Consider the following 19,861-nt stretch of genomic DNA (forward strand, 5'->3'; position numbering starts at 1 on the left):
TGCAGAGCATTTTCTTTCAATTTCTCGAAAAAATCTCCTCACATATTGGCCACCCCTTGGAAAATTGTCTTAACTTAAATGCAATTCATTTTTCATAAATTCAGGTAGGTTTTCGTGTACTTGGCGCTCATATCAGTTCTTGTTCCCTTTCGTACTTTCTCTTCAATTAGGGATATTATTCCGTGCCAGCTTAATCATTATGCAAAATAACCTGACAACGAATGGTAGGACGTGAAAGTATTACTTTGAAGGGTTTAATGCGTTAAAGGGAATTTGGTCTTCAACTATGTGATAATAATAATAACCCTCCATAGGATGATCTAATGCATGGCAATTCTCCCTACCTTATTTTTTTTTGTTTTATTAATACTCCTGGAAAACTGTAGGCTTCTATTTACTAGTTCTACAAATATTACGTGGTACAGCCATGGTCGATGGCCGTGACTTGCAAAGGTGTGGACAACCTTCAATACCTATTATACACAAAGTTGTCACTGACATTGTGGCGGAGGAGCTAGGAAATTTTTTTACGAAAATTAGCAAACACGGTATACGTACATGTGAGTTTGACAATCGCCAAAGTTAAACTATATAAGATAAATTCTATTATACAATTATATTTGACATTCAATCAATGCCCACGAAGCAGCCATCATATTTCATTGAAGAAATTGAGTATCACTGAGAGACTGTTGGGGGTATTACCGTGGCCAAGAGATTGGCTCCAATCGTGTAGTGCAAACGGCTTTTTTTAGAAATCAAAATAAGAGGATACCCTATCGTATCCTTCCTTTTGGCTATTACTGTCCATAATACCTGAAAAATCATTACCAGTAGTATCGACACAAATGATAAATAAATCCATAGGAAGGATACTTTTCAAAAGAGAGCGATATTCTTTTTTATTTCAAAAAAGTTATTTGTACTAAAACATTTGACGTCTCTTAGCAACGGTAATAATACCTAGTCTCATAGAATTTACGTTCGATGACCCATTGAGACCGCAAAGAGGAAATGGAATGATTCATATTTATTTCTTATTTTCTTAAAATATATTTCAAATTTACGAGCACCTACTCACCATGATGAAAAGTTTAAATGAACGGCAGGATATCTATCACGAACTGGGGCAAATACAGGAACGAAATCATCTTACTTCGTGGTCAAGTTTCTATCAGAAGGACAAATATACATATCATTCAGAGCAATAAAGCTAATAATAATTTAGATATATTCACCAAAATAGTTTACATGAGAAATTTTCCCATGGCAAAATTCCCTTACACGAAAACTAAATGATGTTTCTCCTGAATAAATTCAATTCAGAATTTATCAGCAAAAGGTCTCTTTAGTGAAAAGTATATCTTGATAAAAATCCACTACATATACACATAAGAATTTGCTATTTTTTATATACTTAACCAACCTTTTAAATTAAGTGGCGACCCTGAGCACTAATATTACTTGTCTGCAGCTCTGTATGATTGTCCCGCCATTCCTCAGAGATCTTGTGCGTGAACAGTTGCGCAGGAAACGCCTCCTCTTACGTGTTTTGTTTCGGTCCAGTGGGTTTGGAATAAAAATACGCAGTAGCGCATTTATCAGAACATTCCAGAAGGCTGAAAGAGTCCACTCAAAGCTCTGTAATTGTTTCATATCTGGAAGGTGAACTTTACATTCCTATCATGATGGCTCACGGTGCAAGTATTCCTAGAAAACTACCATTACTCGTCGTTAGCAATGAAGTTCTTTTTCCTGGAGCTTCCAAAAAAATATCGGTTACCAGTGCCAGAAAGTAAGGTTTTTTAAATTGCTCACCCTAACTGAAATTACAATTTTATGTAAGCATCAGATTAACTCTCCCTTATGCGGGCTCTGTTTTTTTACAGCATAGCCATGATTAGAAATAGGACTCGACGTACTGGTTTGCAGAACACATTGATAGGTGTTATTCCTAGGGAACCTGGAAATGATGCGGATGTTGTAAGTTCGCCCCGATGAAGCATACTAAGTGGGGTGGACATGTCTTATTAGTTTGTTATATTTTGGTATAAAAAATAAGTGTTGTCAATGTTTACGGGATGAGTAATAGCGTTTTTATGGCAGACTTACTCAAGTTGAAAATTTGCATGTGAAATTGGAAAGTAATGCATAAATTCAGTGACGAGCATCTTAGAATTTACCCCGGTTTAGTTATAATAGTTTTCAAAGTATTCTCCATGTTATGTCTTCCTCTAAAATATTGCGTATTCATACATTGAGTTGAAAATTTCACCTCTTGATTTTCAGGGTTCTGATGAACTAGGTGTTCTTCACCCAATTGGAACTGCAGCAATGGTATATCAAGTTGCGTCGACAAACTGGCCAGTCACCAGTTACACAGTATTGGTCACGGGAATCTGCCGTTTTAGACTAGATAAAGTAGTTATGGAAGACCCTTATGTAGTTGGTGCTGTGACACAATTGGATAAGTTCACCGTCAATGAAGGTTAGACATGATATTTTGTTTAGGAAGTAGGAATAAAATTTCATTAATCCATATGGTAATGATTAAGAGATCCACAGTGTTAGAGAATTTCTATTAAAAAGAAACTTTGACGTTTGTTAATGTTCCCAAATTCTTTAAAATCTTCAAAAACATTATTTAAATGCACTGTGGTTACGCCTCAAATTATGAAGGTTTTCTGATAAGTTTCCGACCTAGAAGATGGCAGCACCCCTCAACGAAATTGTGGGAATGTTTTTGCGTATGCGTTACAAGATACCAAAATTTCAGGCATTTTTATGCTCGGATGAAAGTTGAAGTGAGGCGTCATGAGGGTTTTTGTGAAAATTGACAAAATAAAGTATCGAGCTGTCATTAAATATTTGTTTTTGAATGGCAATACGCCTACCAAAAACACAAGATAAGTTAGACACCGTGTACAGGGACTCTTGCCGCATAATTTACAACCGTTGAATTTTGTCCAAGTGAATTCATATTGATTTTACCAGCTGGCTGATGAGGAGCCCTCAGGATGGCCAAAAAACTAATTGATCGCTGATGCCAAAGATATTTAACCAGTTGGTCCTGGACAACTGTCAAATTAAGATTAGAGAGATGGCAGAGACATCAAAATAATGCATTTGCCATATATTGGCTGAAGAATTGGACTTGCATAAGCTATCTGTGCGTTGGCTGCTACGTTTGCTCACTTATGACCAAAAATCCATTCGAATGAACATTTCCAACTACCTGTTGGAGCCATTTAAGCAAAATGAGTCAAATTCTTTGCATCAATTCTTGACTGGTATGAAATTTGGGTCCACCACTACACTTCTGAGAGGGAAGAAGTCAAAGCAGTGGACAGCAAAGGGTGAACCTGCGCTGGAAAAGGAGGTAGTGGTTCCATCTGCCTGGAAGGTGATGGCAAAAATATTTGCCATCACCTTCATTTCATCATTTTTTATGGCAAGCTCTCTCATCTTACTCATTGGTGGCGACATCCAATTTACACTTTTAAAGCAAAAATGTCACAAATTCTACGGTTCTTGATTAATTTGGAGGCATGTACGAGTACATCTATTAAGGGTCCTGCTTGCTAGACTTTAGTTTGTCTAATTCTTTATAACCATGTCAACCTAAAGTTTGCACATAACTGAATGATTGAGTTATGAAGCCACATTTGATTATGTTCTCTCTCATATCATTGCTTTTTAATTCCAACGCTACTTATTCTCTCAATGATTTTTCTTGTTTAGAATACTCTATAAAAAGAGAAAGGTTTGTAATCACTACACCACGGTACTAAAAAACAGTATAGATTCATTGTCCTTTGCTTTATTTCATGAATGACTGACCACCAAGTTTATTGGCCTCATTAACTTTCACATGTACAAGGCATGCTCATAAAGTTAGGGCCATTTGGTCACAGGAAAAAATGTATGAAACACATTTTATTGGCTCATTTAGTTAGCTACAAACCTACTTCACTTCTGTACATCGCCGTTCCCTTCTAAGCATTTTTCATACTGCTGCACCAGCTTCTTTAACCCCTAAGCTCGCTGCCTGAGAGCTGAACCAATTGACAACGCCGTTCTTGAGTTCCTCTTCAGTTCCTGAAACATTGTCCTCCAAGCCACTGTTTCAAGTGCAAAAAGAGGAAGTGGTCGCTAGGTGCAAGGTTAGGACTGTACGGGGGGGGGCCCAATAACTGTCGTCCACAGGACATTTTTTGCTCTTTGTGATGGTCGGTGAGCATTTTAGGTACCCACCTGGCTCACCATATGGGGTATCCGAAGTTTTCTGTGGCAATATTGTAGACAGTAGTGCATCCAAGTTGAGGAAATTGTTCAGGCAGGCCATTAATCGATGATCACATCACAGTTTTTGTTCCACTTGTGAAACATGTTCTTTGGTCAGAATACTGGGCCGGCCACTTCGCTCTTTGTCATGGACATAAGTTCGCTTATTTTCCTATTTGGAAAATCTAACATTTAATTTAGTTTAAAAAACGAAGCTATACTCTTTTTGAGTTGAGCCAGAAGTTACATCATTATATTGTCCTAGTAATCACTGGTTACAATCTGTAGAGTTAAACAATAATTTTATAACCTGGTGGAGTTACTAATTAATTTACATGCATACATGCATAATCAGTTAGGACCTGTATTTCACATATACTGTAGATGCATCAATTTACTATACATCACAAACACACTCATCTGACACGAAAATCTCATAATGATTACAACGTGAACATGTATTCTATTGTTTGCTATCTTATACTCACATCATTCTTGCTGCTGCCTGTCATCTAGCCTGTGAACCCCGAAATAATGTGGTCGACCTCCTACTAGTATTATTGTTAAATATATTCATGTATTTTATATCAAATGAAACTAAATGGATTGGTCAAACATCTAATGAAAAGTATGTTGTTTTATAATCGCCAATCTTTCAAGTAGCTCTGCTTGGTTCATTCATTGCCTTAGGATATCCAAATGACTTCATAGTCTTAGCACAAAATGGTATCAAAATATAACAAAATGAAACAACTCAGAATGATAGAAATAAGCCTAGGCTTAAACATATTTGATTATTAATCATACATTTCTACATTAGTAATTCATAGGAAATATTATTAAAGAAAGTATATGTTAATAATCTGAGCTTTTATTCTTGAAATTTTGCAGTGAACGATGAAAATCCTGGATTGAATGATCTTATTGAAAATTTTAGGAGTGAATTATCCAAACTAATTGATTTATCGGATACTTCATTACCTCTTGTTGGGATATTGAGGGTAAGCATTTTAATTGAAATCCATTTTCCATTAATTTCATAGATATAATGGTGCCATGGTTTAAACTTCTTTAGATTTTCACTATAAATTCAGTGTGTGGTGATTATTATAAATGATGTTCTTTGCATAATTAAATGTCATTATTAACACAGAATCAAATAATGAGGAAATACTTCGGACCTCTCATTCTTTTCTCATTTTCTACTACTCTTGGCTGATTCATAGAAAAGTTGTTTGATTTTTTTAGGAAAGTCCCTCTAAAAATGCTAGCTGGTGTAATATCTTTATCTACCTCAACATAGGAGAAAAAACACAGGAAGTTTTTTTTAAGCCAATCTTACCTTACAGTCAATAATCTTAGCAGTTTCTAACATTTTGGTTTGGTTGTAAATCATATGGTAGAGGAATTTATTGGAGTATCAAAATGTCTCCATGATAATTGAAAACAAGCTCAGGTTCTGTTAGTCCAAATCACTGAATACATATTTAGTTATTTCCTTTCCTGAAACAGCAAATATAAAACTACCTTTGCAGATTTTCATTTGAGTTATAAATCAAAGTCAAAACTACAGTGGAGCCTTGCTTATCCAACGACTTTTCGCGTGATGAGGAGAGGTTAAGTCCTGGCATTGCTTGCATATTACTTCAGTTTCTGTTTAGCACTAGTTCTACTAGCATCCTAGTGTTGCTAGTAATCACCATTTCGAAACTTGTGTTTGGATATATTATTTTTGATTTTTTTTGTGCCTAGTTTTAAAAGTGTCCCCCACAGAAAAAGTGGAACAAGGTGTGATCGTGGCTAATCTATCATGCACATAAAATTGTTAGACTACTGTATTTTGCATTTTCTTCAAGAATAAGGAGATATATGGCTTCAAAGAGAGTGACAAGAATATGTATGCAATGGTTACATATATTCAATGATATCGTAAAGCTGTTTCTCATATGGATAATCAAAGGGGAATTACAATGTGAAACTATTAACGAGAAAATCATTTGTGGGAATGCAGAAGTGATTTTGTCAATCTCATTAATAAGATACCACGTCCCAACAGCAGCTAAAGAAGAAGTATTTAAGGGAAATCAAAGGTGATTCAAAAAGTTTAAGAGGAGAACCAGGCCACAAGCCAATGATATGCTATCATAGACTGCTATTTTCTGCCAATTCAGCTGGCAGTTTCAAAAACTGCCAGCTGAATTGGCAGTTTTTGAAACTGCCAGCTGAATTGGCAGTAAAACTGAAAAATCTTGGTTGTTTACCATTCAGAAAATGCTGCCTGCTAATTTCAGGAGAGAAATGGAAAACAATACTAAGGAATGTTGCCATATAGTGGAGTCATGGGGTGCAAAAGTGAGATTAAAAATTTCTGTGAATAAGACCAAATACATCATGTTAAGGAAAAAATTGTTAGGAAACCCAACTATAAAAATCTACGGTCAAAACATCAAAAGAGCCTCCACATTTAGATACCTGGTTATTGAATGTGCTGGCTGACTAACCTTCCAAGAACATGCAAATTACGCTGGAGGCAAGGTCAAAAAGATATTGAACAACTTAAGAAAGCTGTGCACTAAATACTACCTTGATCAAAAAGTTCCCGGAATAACCACCGTGTGCCGCTCCCATCGTTCCGATTTGAGTTCTGTTTTTTTTGTTAAATTGGTACATCTGTTGTTGATATTCCCTTTAAATCTTAGTGTCATAACTTGACATTTGCAAAAGTTACGTAGCCAAGAGTACATCTATCTCTGTGTGTGTTGGCGATTTTTTACAATTGCAGAAATGGATTTAAATTTGCAACAACAAACTTGTATTAAATTTTGCGTAAAAAACGGATTTAGTGGCGCACGGACGTTGGAAATGTTGGAAAAGTGTTTCGGCAACGATTCTCTAAAAAAAAATGGTCGTTTACCAGTGGCACGAGCGGTTCAGAAGTGGTCGTGAGTCAATCGAAGATGATGAACGCAGTGGCAGACCATCGACATCGAAAGTCGGTGAAAAAATTGATAAAGTAAAAGAAATGTTGGTCAATAACCGCAAATTAACCATCAGAGAAATAGCGGAGGACTTGAACATTGCCTATGGATCCGCCCAAGATATTGTGGTTAATGATTTGGGTTTCCGTCGTGTAGCAGCAAAGTTGGTGCCAAAAGACCTCAATTTCATGCAAAAAAGAGACCGTGTTGACGTCGCAAAAGACATGATTTGCGAGGCTGAATCCGATCCCACATTCATCAAAAGGATCATTACTGGAGACGAGACGTGGGTTTATGAGTACGACACGCAATCCAGACATCAGGCAAGTGAATGGCGTTCACCAAATGAGCCGAGACCAAAAAAACCACGTCGTTTTCAGTCAAAAAAGAAGGCAATGCTGACGGTTTTCATGGATTACAACGGTGTAGTGCATCATGAATTTTTGCCAGAAGGCCAGACAGTAAACAAAGAGTATTATTTGGGCGTTATGAGACGTTTGCGTGAAGCAATTCGCCGAAAGAGACCAGAAATGTGGGCAGAAAACTCGTGGATTTTGCACCATGATAACGCACCGTCGCACAGTGCTATCATTATTCGTAATTTTTTGATGAAAAATGCAACAAATACCATCCAACAGCCACCGAATTCACCTGATTTGGCTCCCTGTAACTTCTTTCTGTTCAATCGAGTTAAAAAACCATTACGGAGAACGCGTTTTAGCAGCCGAGAGGAAGTAATGGAAAAATCGCAGGAAGCACTGATGGACATACCGAAAACCGAATATAAAAAATGTTTCGAGGATTGGATCAAGCGCTGGCATAAGTGTGTTGCAGTCAATGGGGATTACTTTGAAGGGGACAATATAGATTTAGATGAATAAACTTGTATTTTTAATTTTCTGAATAAATTCCGGGAAATTTTTGATCTAGGTAGTACAATGGAGTCACCATCCCAATATTGATATATGGCTGTGAGGTGTGGGGAGAGAGGCAAAATTACAGCAGAATTAGGAAACTGGAGGAAGCCCAAAGTTCTTGCTTAATTGCAATATCCAGGAGCTACAATATGGTCTGTAATGAAGCTCTACTAATAATAACTGGGATACATCCTATAACATACTCAATAGAGGGAAGAAGAATCTAGTCACGGATGAGGCAGATGGAAGAGGCTACTCTAGGAGATGTAACTTTGTCTCCAACTGAAAAATGGAGCAGGAACAGGAAGGTTTGATCTCATTTCCTGGATAAATGGGAAACATTAGAAAATGGGAAAACAACTGGACAATTTCTACCTAGTGTGAAGGAAAAAATGAAGATCAACTTTAAAACTTAGAAAGGAATTATGCAAATTTTAACTGGACACGGGGAGTTCAGATCATACCTCAAGAAAATAGGGAAAAAAGGAGGGGACATGTGAATGCATGATGGAGGAGGACACAGCAATACATTTGAGTCCTTTATTGCCCAATTTTTGCCAAGGAAGGGCGTGAACTGGAAGCTATCCTTGGATAGTTGCATAACATCCAACAAATTGGGAAATATCTACACGAGGAACCGATGAGGAAAATATTAGATAGATTTATCAACAAAAGATACAGCGAAAATGGGGAGAACAACAGAAAGGAAGGGTATGTAACTAGTATTTTGTAAAAACATTTGACAAAATTGTATTGGGGGTTTAAAAATAAGGTACCCAAACAAATTGAAACAATAAATTGCCCAATTCTAATTCATTGGGTCAAATTATTATTCAGAAAATGCACAAGCCTTCAAGTAACAAGTAGTCCAAAACAGTAGGCTAAAGGTGTTGTGAAGTTCATGGGAAACTGATCATGTCTGGCACCATGTGCCTGAAGCATCGCTTTAAAAAGGCAGTGGCTATGAGTGCCAGAAATTTATTTAATTATATTACTGGGTTGCATTTTTGCAAAATTTTGAAGCAGCATCAAAAAAAATTATTTTGGCATATTTATAGTAAAAAGGAACTAGTTACGTATCATATATAATAAAATAATTTTGATCTTATTTTGTTTTTACAAATCAATTTCAAATTCCTGATGCTTCATTCCATGATAGAAGAAGAGATGTACATCATTCACAATCCAAAACAATGTATACATTTATATAATTTTCTTTGAATAAACCTTGTTTATAATTTATTTTTTTGGAATGTATTTTTGCATTTTTCATTATTTATGTTGGGAAAATCATTTCCTAAATGAGTATTTCTCTTTATGGTAAAGATGACAGAAAGATGCTTGTTGTACAAGGTTCCTTGGTACATAATTTCAAGTTTTAGTTCATCTTGATTGCAGCTATTCCATTAACACCAATATGAATGTCTGATTATTTTGCTGAATATTTCCTGTGGTCCTGAGTGAGGGAAACATGAAATTTAGATTTTATCGAGTGAAGCTCGATTTGTAAGTTTGATTTCTAAGGAGAAGGGTAAATGTCAATTGAAAGCATGTAAAATGAGAATTCGTAGGAATCAAGAAAATTCATTTTTTAATAAATGCTAGATTAAGGAAAGATGTTAGATAGTGAGATTTGGAGAATTTTTTTTTTTGCTTAGCATTGAGGATTCAGAGATTGAAGTCGTTGGAATTAGTGGTTAATCATGCAATATGAATGTCATTTAAGGGGATTGGGATAGTGTAATAGCTAATGTATTGGCTATCCACCCTGTGGACCTAGGTTCAAATCCCAAAGATAGCAAGATTTTTCAGTGGTATCCTCCCTTATTTGAGGTGCAATATACTTCTAGCTGGTGCATTGCACTTCAAGTTGAGTCACCTTCCATTGAACAGAAATTAAACTGTGAACCATATGGTGCTCTTCGTTAAGAGGATACCGATGCCACTTCCCATGGGTTACAACCTTGATGTAGTGGAAGGGCTTGTGCATTATGATGTCCCCTAGAGCTGTAGTGGTAGGAGCAATGCTATTTGCTCCAGGTAGGGTCACCCACGCCAGATAGGTCAAAATGTAAGAGCCAGATGAAAGGTCCATGCAGTGTTGTTCCTCTCAGAGGCTGAGTGAAAATCAGTGAGAAATTCATGAAATCAGTAAGGTTTGTCGATGATCAAGCTTTACTTGGTCAGTAAGCTAAGGGGTTTCTAACTCTCCTGCATTGAAAAGTCAGTGCGATGGGTATGGGATGAGGACAAATGCAAATAAAACAAATGAGAGGTTTTCTAGGAAGAGAAGATCTAAATGTTAAAATAAGAAAGCTCCATTTAGAGCAGATGGAACAGTTTACCTATCTCGGAAGTGTTTTGGACCAAAATGGTCATAGTAGAAGAGACATAAGAAGAAGAATCGCATTAGGCAAAGATTCTTTCTCAATGAGGAGTTGATGAAGGGGATTTGGAAGTATGTACATAAAGGAAAGCTCCTCAAAACCTTGATATGGAGCACAATTGTGTACATAGCGGAAACAAGGTCAAAGAAGCAGGGTGATAGGCATAGATTGGAGGCTTTTGAAATGTGGGAGAGGAGAAGGATGGAAAAGGTGAAGTGGACAGAAAGGAAAACTAACTATGAAGTGCTAGATGTCATACAGGAGAAAAAGAGATTGTTTGGAGGAATCCAAAGCAGGTAGGAAAGATGAATACAGACCATTCTGTTTTGATGTTGGGATGTTGAAGACTGTGACAGAGGGGAGAATATTAGGCAAGGAAGGGGCAGGAGTAAGATAAGGATGTTGGATGAAATGAAAGGAGGAAGGAAACTATGCAGAATTGAAGAGGGTTGTATTTTAAGGTTGGATGTTTGGTTGTGTTTTGTTGAGAGAGACAAGGGCAATGTCGCTGTACCATTTGGCAATTTGTGTCCATAAAAAAACCTACCTTAACTGGTAGATTACAAAGAAGAAGAATGCCAATGCTGGTTTTTTTCTCTCCCTTCGCTAATTATCCACTGTACATATCACCCATGTATCCATTATGGTGTAAATTACCTCAGCTGTTGGTCTTCTTCCCTGATAACTGCTGCTTATACTGTCATTTAAATATTCCTTCCTCATAAGCAGCCAGAATGGTATGTAAGTTATGAATTAGCTTGTAAGCTACGGGATTAATATATTTATGTATTTTGTATTATTGTTGAAAGCTAGGAGTCCACAATTTATTCAAAGACTCAATTCCTCAATTCAAGGTTTAATAACTATTTCAAGAAATGTGTTAATTCCTAATGGTTTTGAATTCATTCGTGTGCTCTCTCAGCAGGTAACAAGCTTTTTATCATTGTTGAAGAACAGTAAGTTCTCAAAAGTAGCTTAGCGAAATAAACTCTTTGTATGTGTTCTTTTCTTGTTTCAATTACTTTGAGATGTGTAAGTTTATTATTGTCAATAGAGTAATTGTTGCCTGTGAGATTGCACAAAAAATAATGGTAAAACCTGTTATTTACACTTTTATAGGGAAAATGAGAAGTTTTCTAGGAAAAAGTGTTAGTCTGGGAAAATGCTAATAGCCGGAAAAAAAGAGTATGCGCTATTGAAAAACTTCTTTTTTCAAATCATCTTTCCATTTACAAGTATGATAATATTTAAATTCTGGAGAATTGAGGAAAACATAACATGTGAGTGTCAGCTGCTTCACCCTTTGATTAGTGCAAACATTTGCCCAACTTCAGAATTAGTTCAGTGTATTTCCGAAGAAACTGCGGGAGATGCCGCAACAGTAACTTTTAACGGAGTCATCCGCTAATGTGCATTTCAATGCAACGTTTTCAGAGTGTAAAAATCATTCGCCTTGACTGGGATTCGAACCCGGATCCCTCAATATCCAGTCGAGTTTTTTATCCAGTTAAGCTATCGAGGCGTCCTCTTAAACTCTGAAATTTTGGGGCTTTAAATACTAAGATAGCTTAACTGGCTAAAGCACTCAACCAGATATTGAGGGATCTGGGTTCAAATCCCAGTCAAGGCAAATGATTTTTACACTCTAAAAATGTTGGTTCAGTGTAGTTTTGATGCAACGAAGCATGTTTCAATATTTTTTATTATTCAGGAGCCATTACCTTTATATCTGTTGAGGCAACGCAGTACAATAGATCTTAGTTGTCAGTCACCAGTTCTTGTATTTTTCATGCTTGAAAACATTAGGGTCAAATTCATTCAATTCTCATAATTTCAGTTGTGTGTAATATGAATAGTTTCCCTCAGGTGTTAATACAATGTATATATTGCATAACTGACTCCTGGTCAGTCAATGTATTCATTTCATTGTTCAAATCGTTTCTTGGCAGTCTTGAGTTAATGAGTTCAAGTGATTCATATTTCTGTCAGTTGTGGCAATCTGTCCTGCCCTACCTTCTTCAGTCTTCACTAAAACCATTCACATGACTGCTCTCTCATCTTTTTTAGATGTATATGTTTGGACAAAAGAAGTCAAAAATATTTTTTTAAAGTTTTATTTACATGAGTAACTGTTTCAGAATGTGAAATATTTTTTAATCCAACGCGTAGTCAATGCCAGTGGTAAGAAAACTGAAAATCATGGAAGTACATGGTACCTTGGGAATATAGGAAATTGTATGGAACATGATAAGAATGTTATAAATTGTGTGGTAATGTAAATCCCAATAATGCAAATATGTATGTGTTTTCCTGTAATAATGTCATTTACTATGTTTTGTTTCACCATTTGATTATTTAATGCATCCACTCCTCCTCTATGCAAGAAATCCTTCAGAATTGGAATAAAAATAGTGATTCATTTGAATTTATTTAGTTCAGACAGCCTCTCTGCTCTCCCTACACAAGAAGATGACACAATTTAATGTCACTTAGGGATTTTTCAAAAACCAATTGAATTAAATTAATGTCACCTACTTTCTGCATGTGCACTTATTGCTGGCGATGTATTGCATTAAAGTGTTTTAAATGGCACACATTTTGAAATAACTTGGTTGTTTACTATCTCTCTCTTGTTTTTAGGAAATGATGGATTCTATCCCGGGTCATAATCTTGCAGATGTTTACAGTGCAATGTTGAAAGCCAGCTATCCAGAAAAGTTGGAGCTGTTGGATACTCTTGACTTGAATGATCGTTATCAAAAGGCATTACATCTTCTTTTACGACATCTTGAGAGTAGGTGTTGGTTTGATTTTATTCTCTGAGATAATTTTATGCATTTGATTCATAAATTAACTAAAATTTGGTGCAACAAGATACATTCATTTGAGAGGCAGGAAAAAGAGACTTCTGTTTCTGGTACAAGGATATACTGAAAACTAATGCCTGCATACTTAAAGAGCAGGAACAAACACAAATAGCAAGATTGAGCAAAAAAAACATTGAAGTACAATTCTTAAATTTCAAAATCATGTTTAATTTTTAACTTATCCACTGTTAAGGCTAACACATTTCTATCAACATGTAACAAGTTTTTTTTTCATTCTGTCCATGAAAAACACAACTTCTCTTAAATCTAGGATATGACAGCTGCCTTGACCTCATTCTCTAAAGTGTAATAATTACCCTAAAGTAGAGGAAAAAAATAATAAAAGGCGCAAGATTATGGGAATGAGGAAGGTGTGGAATCAGTTCAAATTTCAGGTTTCGCAGAGCCTCTCCGATTCCACGCTAGGTGACTGAACAAGTATTGTCCTATAGTAAGATAATATGCACCAGGCTATCTCTTAGCATGACAAACTCAATGTCGAAAATGTTTTAAAGCCTGTATGCCCTGAGAAGAATTTACCGTTGCCCCTTGTCCCAGAAAATTATTAAACCTGCACATGCGTATTGAGGGGAAATGTTTTATCCACATTCCATCTGGTGCACTTCTAAAGGTCATTTCGTTCATGCTCTACAAGCATGTGTGCATTGGTTTTCGGTCTGCCCTCATAGTATGCATTATTAATGTATATACATCCATAGAGTTATAGTAACAAGAATTTTAACAGTCTTAAAAACTGTAATACAAGGGTAAGTTGGAAAGAAAACTTTTCCTTATGCCATTTAGTGGGATCCCCCTGCTGATACTACCACCACTTGGTAAATGACCCGGGCACTCTTCTGCTCTAGCCTGATGATAACTGTGATCCAATACAAATGTTTGTTGTTTAGTTGTGTGGCTTTGAAATTTGTGAAAACATTGACAAGTACTCACAATGTGCTATATACAGTGTGATTCACTTTTTGAATGCAAAAAATGTTCATCCAATTGAAATTTACTGGAAAATTTACAAAATTACTGAGGTTTATGGCAAGATGAAGGTTCTGTTCAAAAAATGGTTTATTATGTTTAATGGTGAATGAATGAATGGTGTGCTTGGGCTGACCTTCAATTATGACTGGCAAACTCAAGATTGAGGAACAAATTCAAGAAGATAGATGTTTAATGGTTGATGAGTTGCATTTGTCCTTCACTGATCAAGAAGTGTTCTTTATGAAATAGTTCATTAGGACTCAGGCTACAAAAAAAATGTGTGCCATGTGGGTTCCATTAATTTTTGTTTGTTAAACGCAGAAAATGCAAATGATAGCTGCATTGACAATACTAATTTGCTATGGAGCAAGGAGTTTTCAAAACACATTGCTACTGGTGATGAGACCTGAATCTTGTATAAAAGTCACGGAACAAAGCATGAGTCAATGGAATGACATCATACTTGTTTCCCATCAAAACAAAAAAAGCCAAACAGGAACTGAGTACCAATAAGGTAATGACCACAGCATTTTGGTGTTAAAAGGTTGTCTAATTGGTTAACTTTATGCCAAATGGTACAGTCTTCAATATGGCAGACTACTGTAAGAGGCTTCATGAGCTCCACTATGCTGTAAAAGACAAACGGTATGGCTTACTCTCTGCTGGCATCATGCTTCCTCTTAATAATGTGCACGTACACACTCTGCCACATTGATGCCAGACTTGCTTCAGCAGTTTGATTAGGAGATTTTTTTGACCATCAACCGTGCAGCCCAGATGAGGCCCCTAGTGATTTCTATATTTTTCTATAACTGAAAGAGTTTTTAGGTAGAGCTCGCTTTGAAAATGATGACAAACTGAAAGTGCTTGGTGCTAACAGGTTCAAAAACTTGGTGCGAACTAAGTATGAAGCATTGATGCAAAAACTTGTGCAATGCTCTTAGAAGTGTTTGAATGGCAATTACGTGGAGAAGTAGCTCAAGGCTCTTAAGTTTTTGCTGTCTCCTGCGTAACTATGAAATTTACAGAACATATTGAAATGAAATAAGTAACTTGGTAATTCCATACACAATTTATTTAGAACATGATGTAGATTTTGATGATGACGTCCAGGGGATCGAGATGGTGCGGGGGCTAACATACTAGCTTCCCACCCAGAGGGCCAAGGTTCAAATCCCGGCGGTGTTGAATATTTTTCAGAGGTATCTCGATCTCTACTTGAGGTGCTTTGTGGAGGGCACTTGGAGTGAGTGCACCATCCATCAGATGGGACGTTAAGCTGCAGACCCCTTGGCGCCTTTCGTAAATAGTGGGCTAATGCCATCGCCGGGTTTCTCTCCACCCTTCATCCTTTCCTGTCCATCCCCTATGGCGCAAATGACCTCAGCTGTCAGTCGCCTCCCCTAAATACTACTACTACTACTATGATTACGTCCAGTATTGAAACCTTGTTCATGTTCTAAATAAAGTGTGTGTGAAATTACTAAGTTACTTATTTCATTTCAATGTCTTTAAAGCTTGTTTTAAATTGTTTCAATATATGTGATCCCTGAAGATAGAGATCTTCAGGGATTAACTCTGCATCAGCCCATATTGCTGGGACAATAGCTTCCCCTGCATTGCAGTTGGGTGTCTTCAGCTCAGAAGTTCTTAATACTTGTTTTGCCCATCTATGCCTCTTTCCTCTGCTCAGGTGCATACTGATTGGCCTATTGAGCACTTGGCTGCTTGGGTGTTTTCTGATTGATCAATTGCATATGCATCTGCTTGGTTGCTTTCTTGGTAAAAATGCATTTGCCGGTGCTGGAAAGTGTGTAACTTTCTTCTCTATTGAAGTTTTATTTTTTATGTGGATTTCTTTGGCTTCCCTAATGAGTCACGGGAAGTAACAGCTTGTATTTTTTTATTATTCCAGTGTTATTAAAGTCCGTGATGTGGGTTGATTGCTAAGATTTTTATTAGCACTGCAGAACAATAGGTTTGATTTCAAATGCAACTAAAGTGGTTTTCAGGTTCATCAATAAGAGGATGGAGAACAGTGCAAATAATTACCAAGGAGATGATCAATTTGGGTTCAAGAATAGGAGAGGCATGTGTGATGCCATAGAAGTAATGAGGTCACAAAGAGAGAGGAATGTAGAATACAATCAAGGCGTATTTACCTGTTTCATAGATTTCTAAAAGGCATTTGGTAGAATGTATTTGGAAACTCAAATGTATTACAGAAAATAGGAGTAGATTGGAGGAATAGGAGGCTATTCCGCAGCCGGTACATGTCTCAGACTGCTCAGGTACAAGTGAGGGATAGAAAGTTAGTATGGACAATCTTAGGAAGAAGGGTAAGGCAGGGTCCTCCATTATCACCTGTGTTGCTCAAAATATATGTGGTGGAAATGTTAAAAGAAGCATGGGAAGAAGTGGAGATAGGAATGAAAGTCATCAGGGAATTCGTAAAAACAGTTAGGTTTGCTGATAACCAAGCTACAGTTTGTCAGTCAGTCAAGGGATTGCAAGCATTTCCAAGTGAATTGGTAAGTCATTGCAATAAGTATGAGATAGGATTAAATGTAAACTATACAAAATTTATGCAGTTTTTGAGAAAGAGAAAGGCTAAGTTAAATATCAAAGCAGGAGGTCATTCACTAGGGAAGGTGGAACTGTTTGCCTATCTCAGAAGTGTTTTGGACCAAAATGGTCAAAGTAATAGAGACATAAGGAGGAGAATTGTATTATGCTTAGAAGTTTTCGCGAGGATGAGAGAGTTGATGACAGGGATGTTGAGTGTTGAGACAAATTTTAAATTTGTTTTTTTACCACCTGAAAACATGGTCATTGAAGCAGGATGATAGGTGAAGATTTGTGTCTTTTGAAATTTGGGTACAGAGCAGAAATGGTTGATACGTAGCATTTTAATTGGAAATGAAATGAAGAAAATTTTGATGGAGAAGAGCATGTTTGGCAAGCTAGGAAGGGGTAAGAATAGAATAGGGTTGTTGAACAGATTGAAGGGTGGAAGGAAGTATGTGGGATTGAAGATGGGCTTATTCTAGAGCTCAATGTCATCTTGGGTTTTGTTAGTAGAGACCAGGAAATTATTGTTGAACTGTTTTGAGGCTTGAGTCTGTCCTAATCTTATCTTAACCCATAGATTATCAATAATAATAATCATCTCCTTTAAGAAAGTGCACAGAAATAGTGTTATTTACTTTCTGGATGACCCTCTTATATTCAGTGCACGTATTCCCAAGAACCAATTAAAGCTTTAAAATTTTAGTATTTTTAAAGTTATCCTGCTGTAGAAGTTTGTTTACACTATTATATTCCATAGTTTTCAAACAAAAGTGATGACTTGCACTCTTGCAAAAGAAAATGTAAGGATTCTCCAAGGAAGGATATCATTTGGATTGTGTCCTGAATTGAAAATTTTTCTGGTTTTAACCATGAAAATGTGCTTAATATTATTTAAAGTATGACATTTTTGATTTGGTACCTTTTTAGGTATAACATTTAAGTTCTGAACTAGATAACTCATAACCTGTTAGTTTAACAGTAAGTAATAATAAAATGAGGAACATAATGTTTTTTTCCAATGTTCTTTATTTTGGTACAACTAGTTTCACCCTCCCCCACTGTTTGTACACCTTTCCTGTTGCTTAACACCCCTCTCCTCCTTCCTATCAAAGCTGGTCGCAACCCCTCCTCTTTCCCCTCTTTATTTCCCCTCCCTCCCCCCCTTTCCCTCCCACCTTTCCCCTTCCCCTTCCCTTCCCAATCTCAGCCAATCCTTTCCCCACAAGAATGGTGTATAAATGGACTGCAACTTGAGTAATTTGTACCTGATGACGCATAAGAATTGAAACTAGTGGTACCAAAATAAAGAACATTCGAAAAATACGTTGTGTTTTTCATTTACTGAACATGAACTTCCCCAAAATTGAGCCAGAAACCATTGAATACATAAAAAAATGGAACACTACATTATTAAATACTCAACATAAAAAATGTTTGGTTTCAGGAAGTAAATTTTAAATTTTTAATGAACTAAATAACTAAGCATTGTCATATGCAACATTAAAAAAATCTCTCTTTCATACACCAATCTAATAAATTATTTGGTGTTATGCTAAGGAAGTGAAAATAATACTTTTATGATACTAATAAGTACTTTATTTAAAGAACGTTAAAACATTTTTAGTAAAATGGGTATTAATTTCTTTATCAGAATTTTGTATTTTCATGCCAGTCTTTGATTGACAATTTTATAGTCTGACTGGCAAAATTCTGTTGATATAGGTATGTATGTTTACCAGCATAGTTGAAGCCCTATTCTAAGAGTGATTGATAGTGATGGGTCCTGCTAAGATATTTTCCCCTGTACATTTCCAAAAAACAGCATTAGTTACTATGGAGATGCTTTTCAAATACAGCTGCATTAAACAAAATGTTGGATTGTTTTATCAATGTTTCACTGATTCAAGTCAAAAACAAAATTATATTAATTAGAAATTTAATTTAATTGGCTTTCTTCTGGAAATTCTCTGGAATTTGTTTAATCCTTAGTTCTACTTCATTTTTTCTAGCAATTACTGGTAGAAATGTAAAACATTTAGCCCAAATGTATTATTTATTTAAAATGAGTGACCAAAGTAGTATGCAGCAATGCACAATTAAGAGGAAATAAAGTTTCAAAATTCTTGTGAGTTATTTTTCTCAAACGAGGAAAGACCAAAACTTGTTAACTTTTGGCATTTGGATGCTGCACATAAATAAAAAAGTGACCATTGCTCCATCTAGCAATTGAAATAAACATTCTATTGTATAATGAATTGCTGTATGTGGCTGTATAAAATGAAATATGGAAAGGTGAAAGTCAATGGTGTTAGCAAATGCTATGGGCATATCGAAAGAACTCATTTGTCTTTTATTGACTGAAAAATCGGACTTGCGTTAGCCATCTACACATTGGGTGCCGGATTGCTCTCTAAGGACTGAAAATGCATTCAAATGAACCTTTCCAAGACCCTGTTGGAGCCATTTAAGCCAAGTGGTGCAGATTTTTTGCATTGATTCATTAGCCATAGATCAAACTTGGTTCCACTAGTACACTCCTGAGTCAAGGAACAGTCAAAACTATGGACTGCAAAGGATGAACCTACTCAAAAGAAGGCAAAGACTGCTCCATCAGGGAGCAAAATATTCTGTAAAGATAAGACCTGTATGGTTTCATCATTGTTTGATGCGCATGCAAATATTTATGTATGGATAAAAATTTTTTTTAATAAGATTAATTAACCTGAAAATAACTTACTTCAATGTTTCTGTGGTCCCACCTGCCTACATCAGAGTACAAGGGATAACTGGTTGGAATATAAGAAGCCTTTAAAGTGTATCATTTGGTTTTTTTCCTAATTCAGTGTTCATTGTGCACAGAAAAGTTA

General features: G+C 36.2%; 1 protein-coding gene across 1 annotated transcript in view; it reads left to right on the plus strand.

The window, feature by feature from the left end:
- The first annotated feature begins 1,566 nt into the window (after positions 1-1,566).
- The window catches only part of LOC139694419 (lon protease homolog 2, peroxisomal-like), a 54,229-nt gene continuing 35,934 nt past the window's right edge, over positions 1,567-19,861 (plus strand). The window contains exons 1-5 of the mRNA XM_071592960.1: positions 1,567-1,795; positions 1,890-1,983; positions 2,290-2,488; positions 5,176-5,285; positions 13,207-13,360. Coding sequence (XP_071449061.1) covers positions 1,686-1,795; positions 1,890-1,983; positions 2,290-2,488; positions 5,176-5,285; positions 13,207-13,360 — 667 coding nt within the window. The 5' untranslated portion in view covers positions 1,567-1,685. The remainder of the gene's footprint in view (positions 1,796-1,889; positions 1,984-2,289; positions 2,489-5,175; positions 5,286-13,206; positions 13,361-19,861) is intronic.

This window comes from Hetaerina americana, unplaced genomic scaffold, assembly GCF_022747635.1.
Source record: "Hetaerina americana unplaced genomic scaffold, ioHetAmer1.1.p SCAF_5, whole genome shotgun sequence".
Lineage (NCBI taxonomy): Eukaryota > Metazoa > Arthropoda > Insecta > Odonata > Calopterygidae > Hetaerina > Hetaerina americana.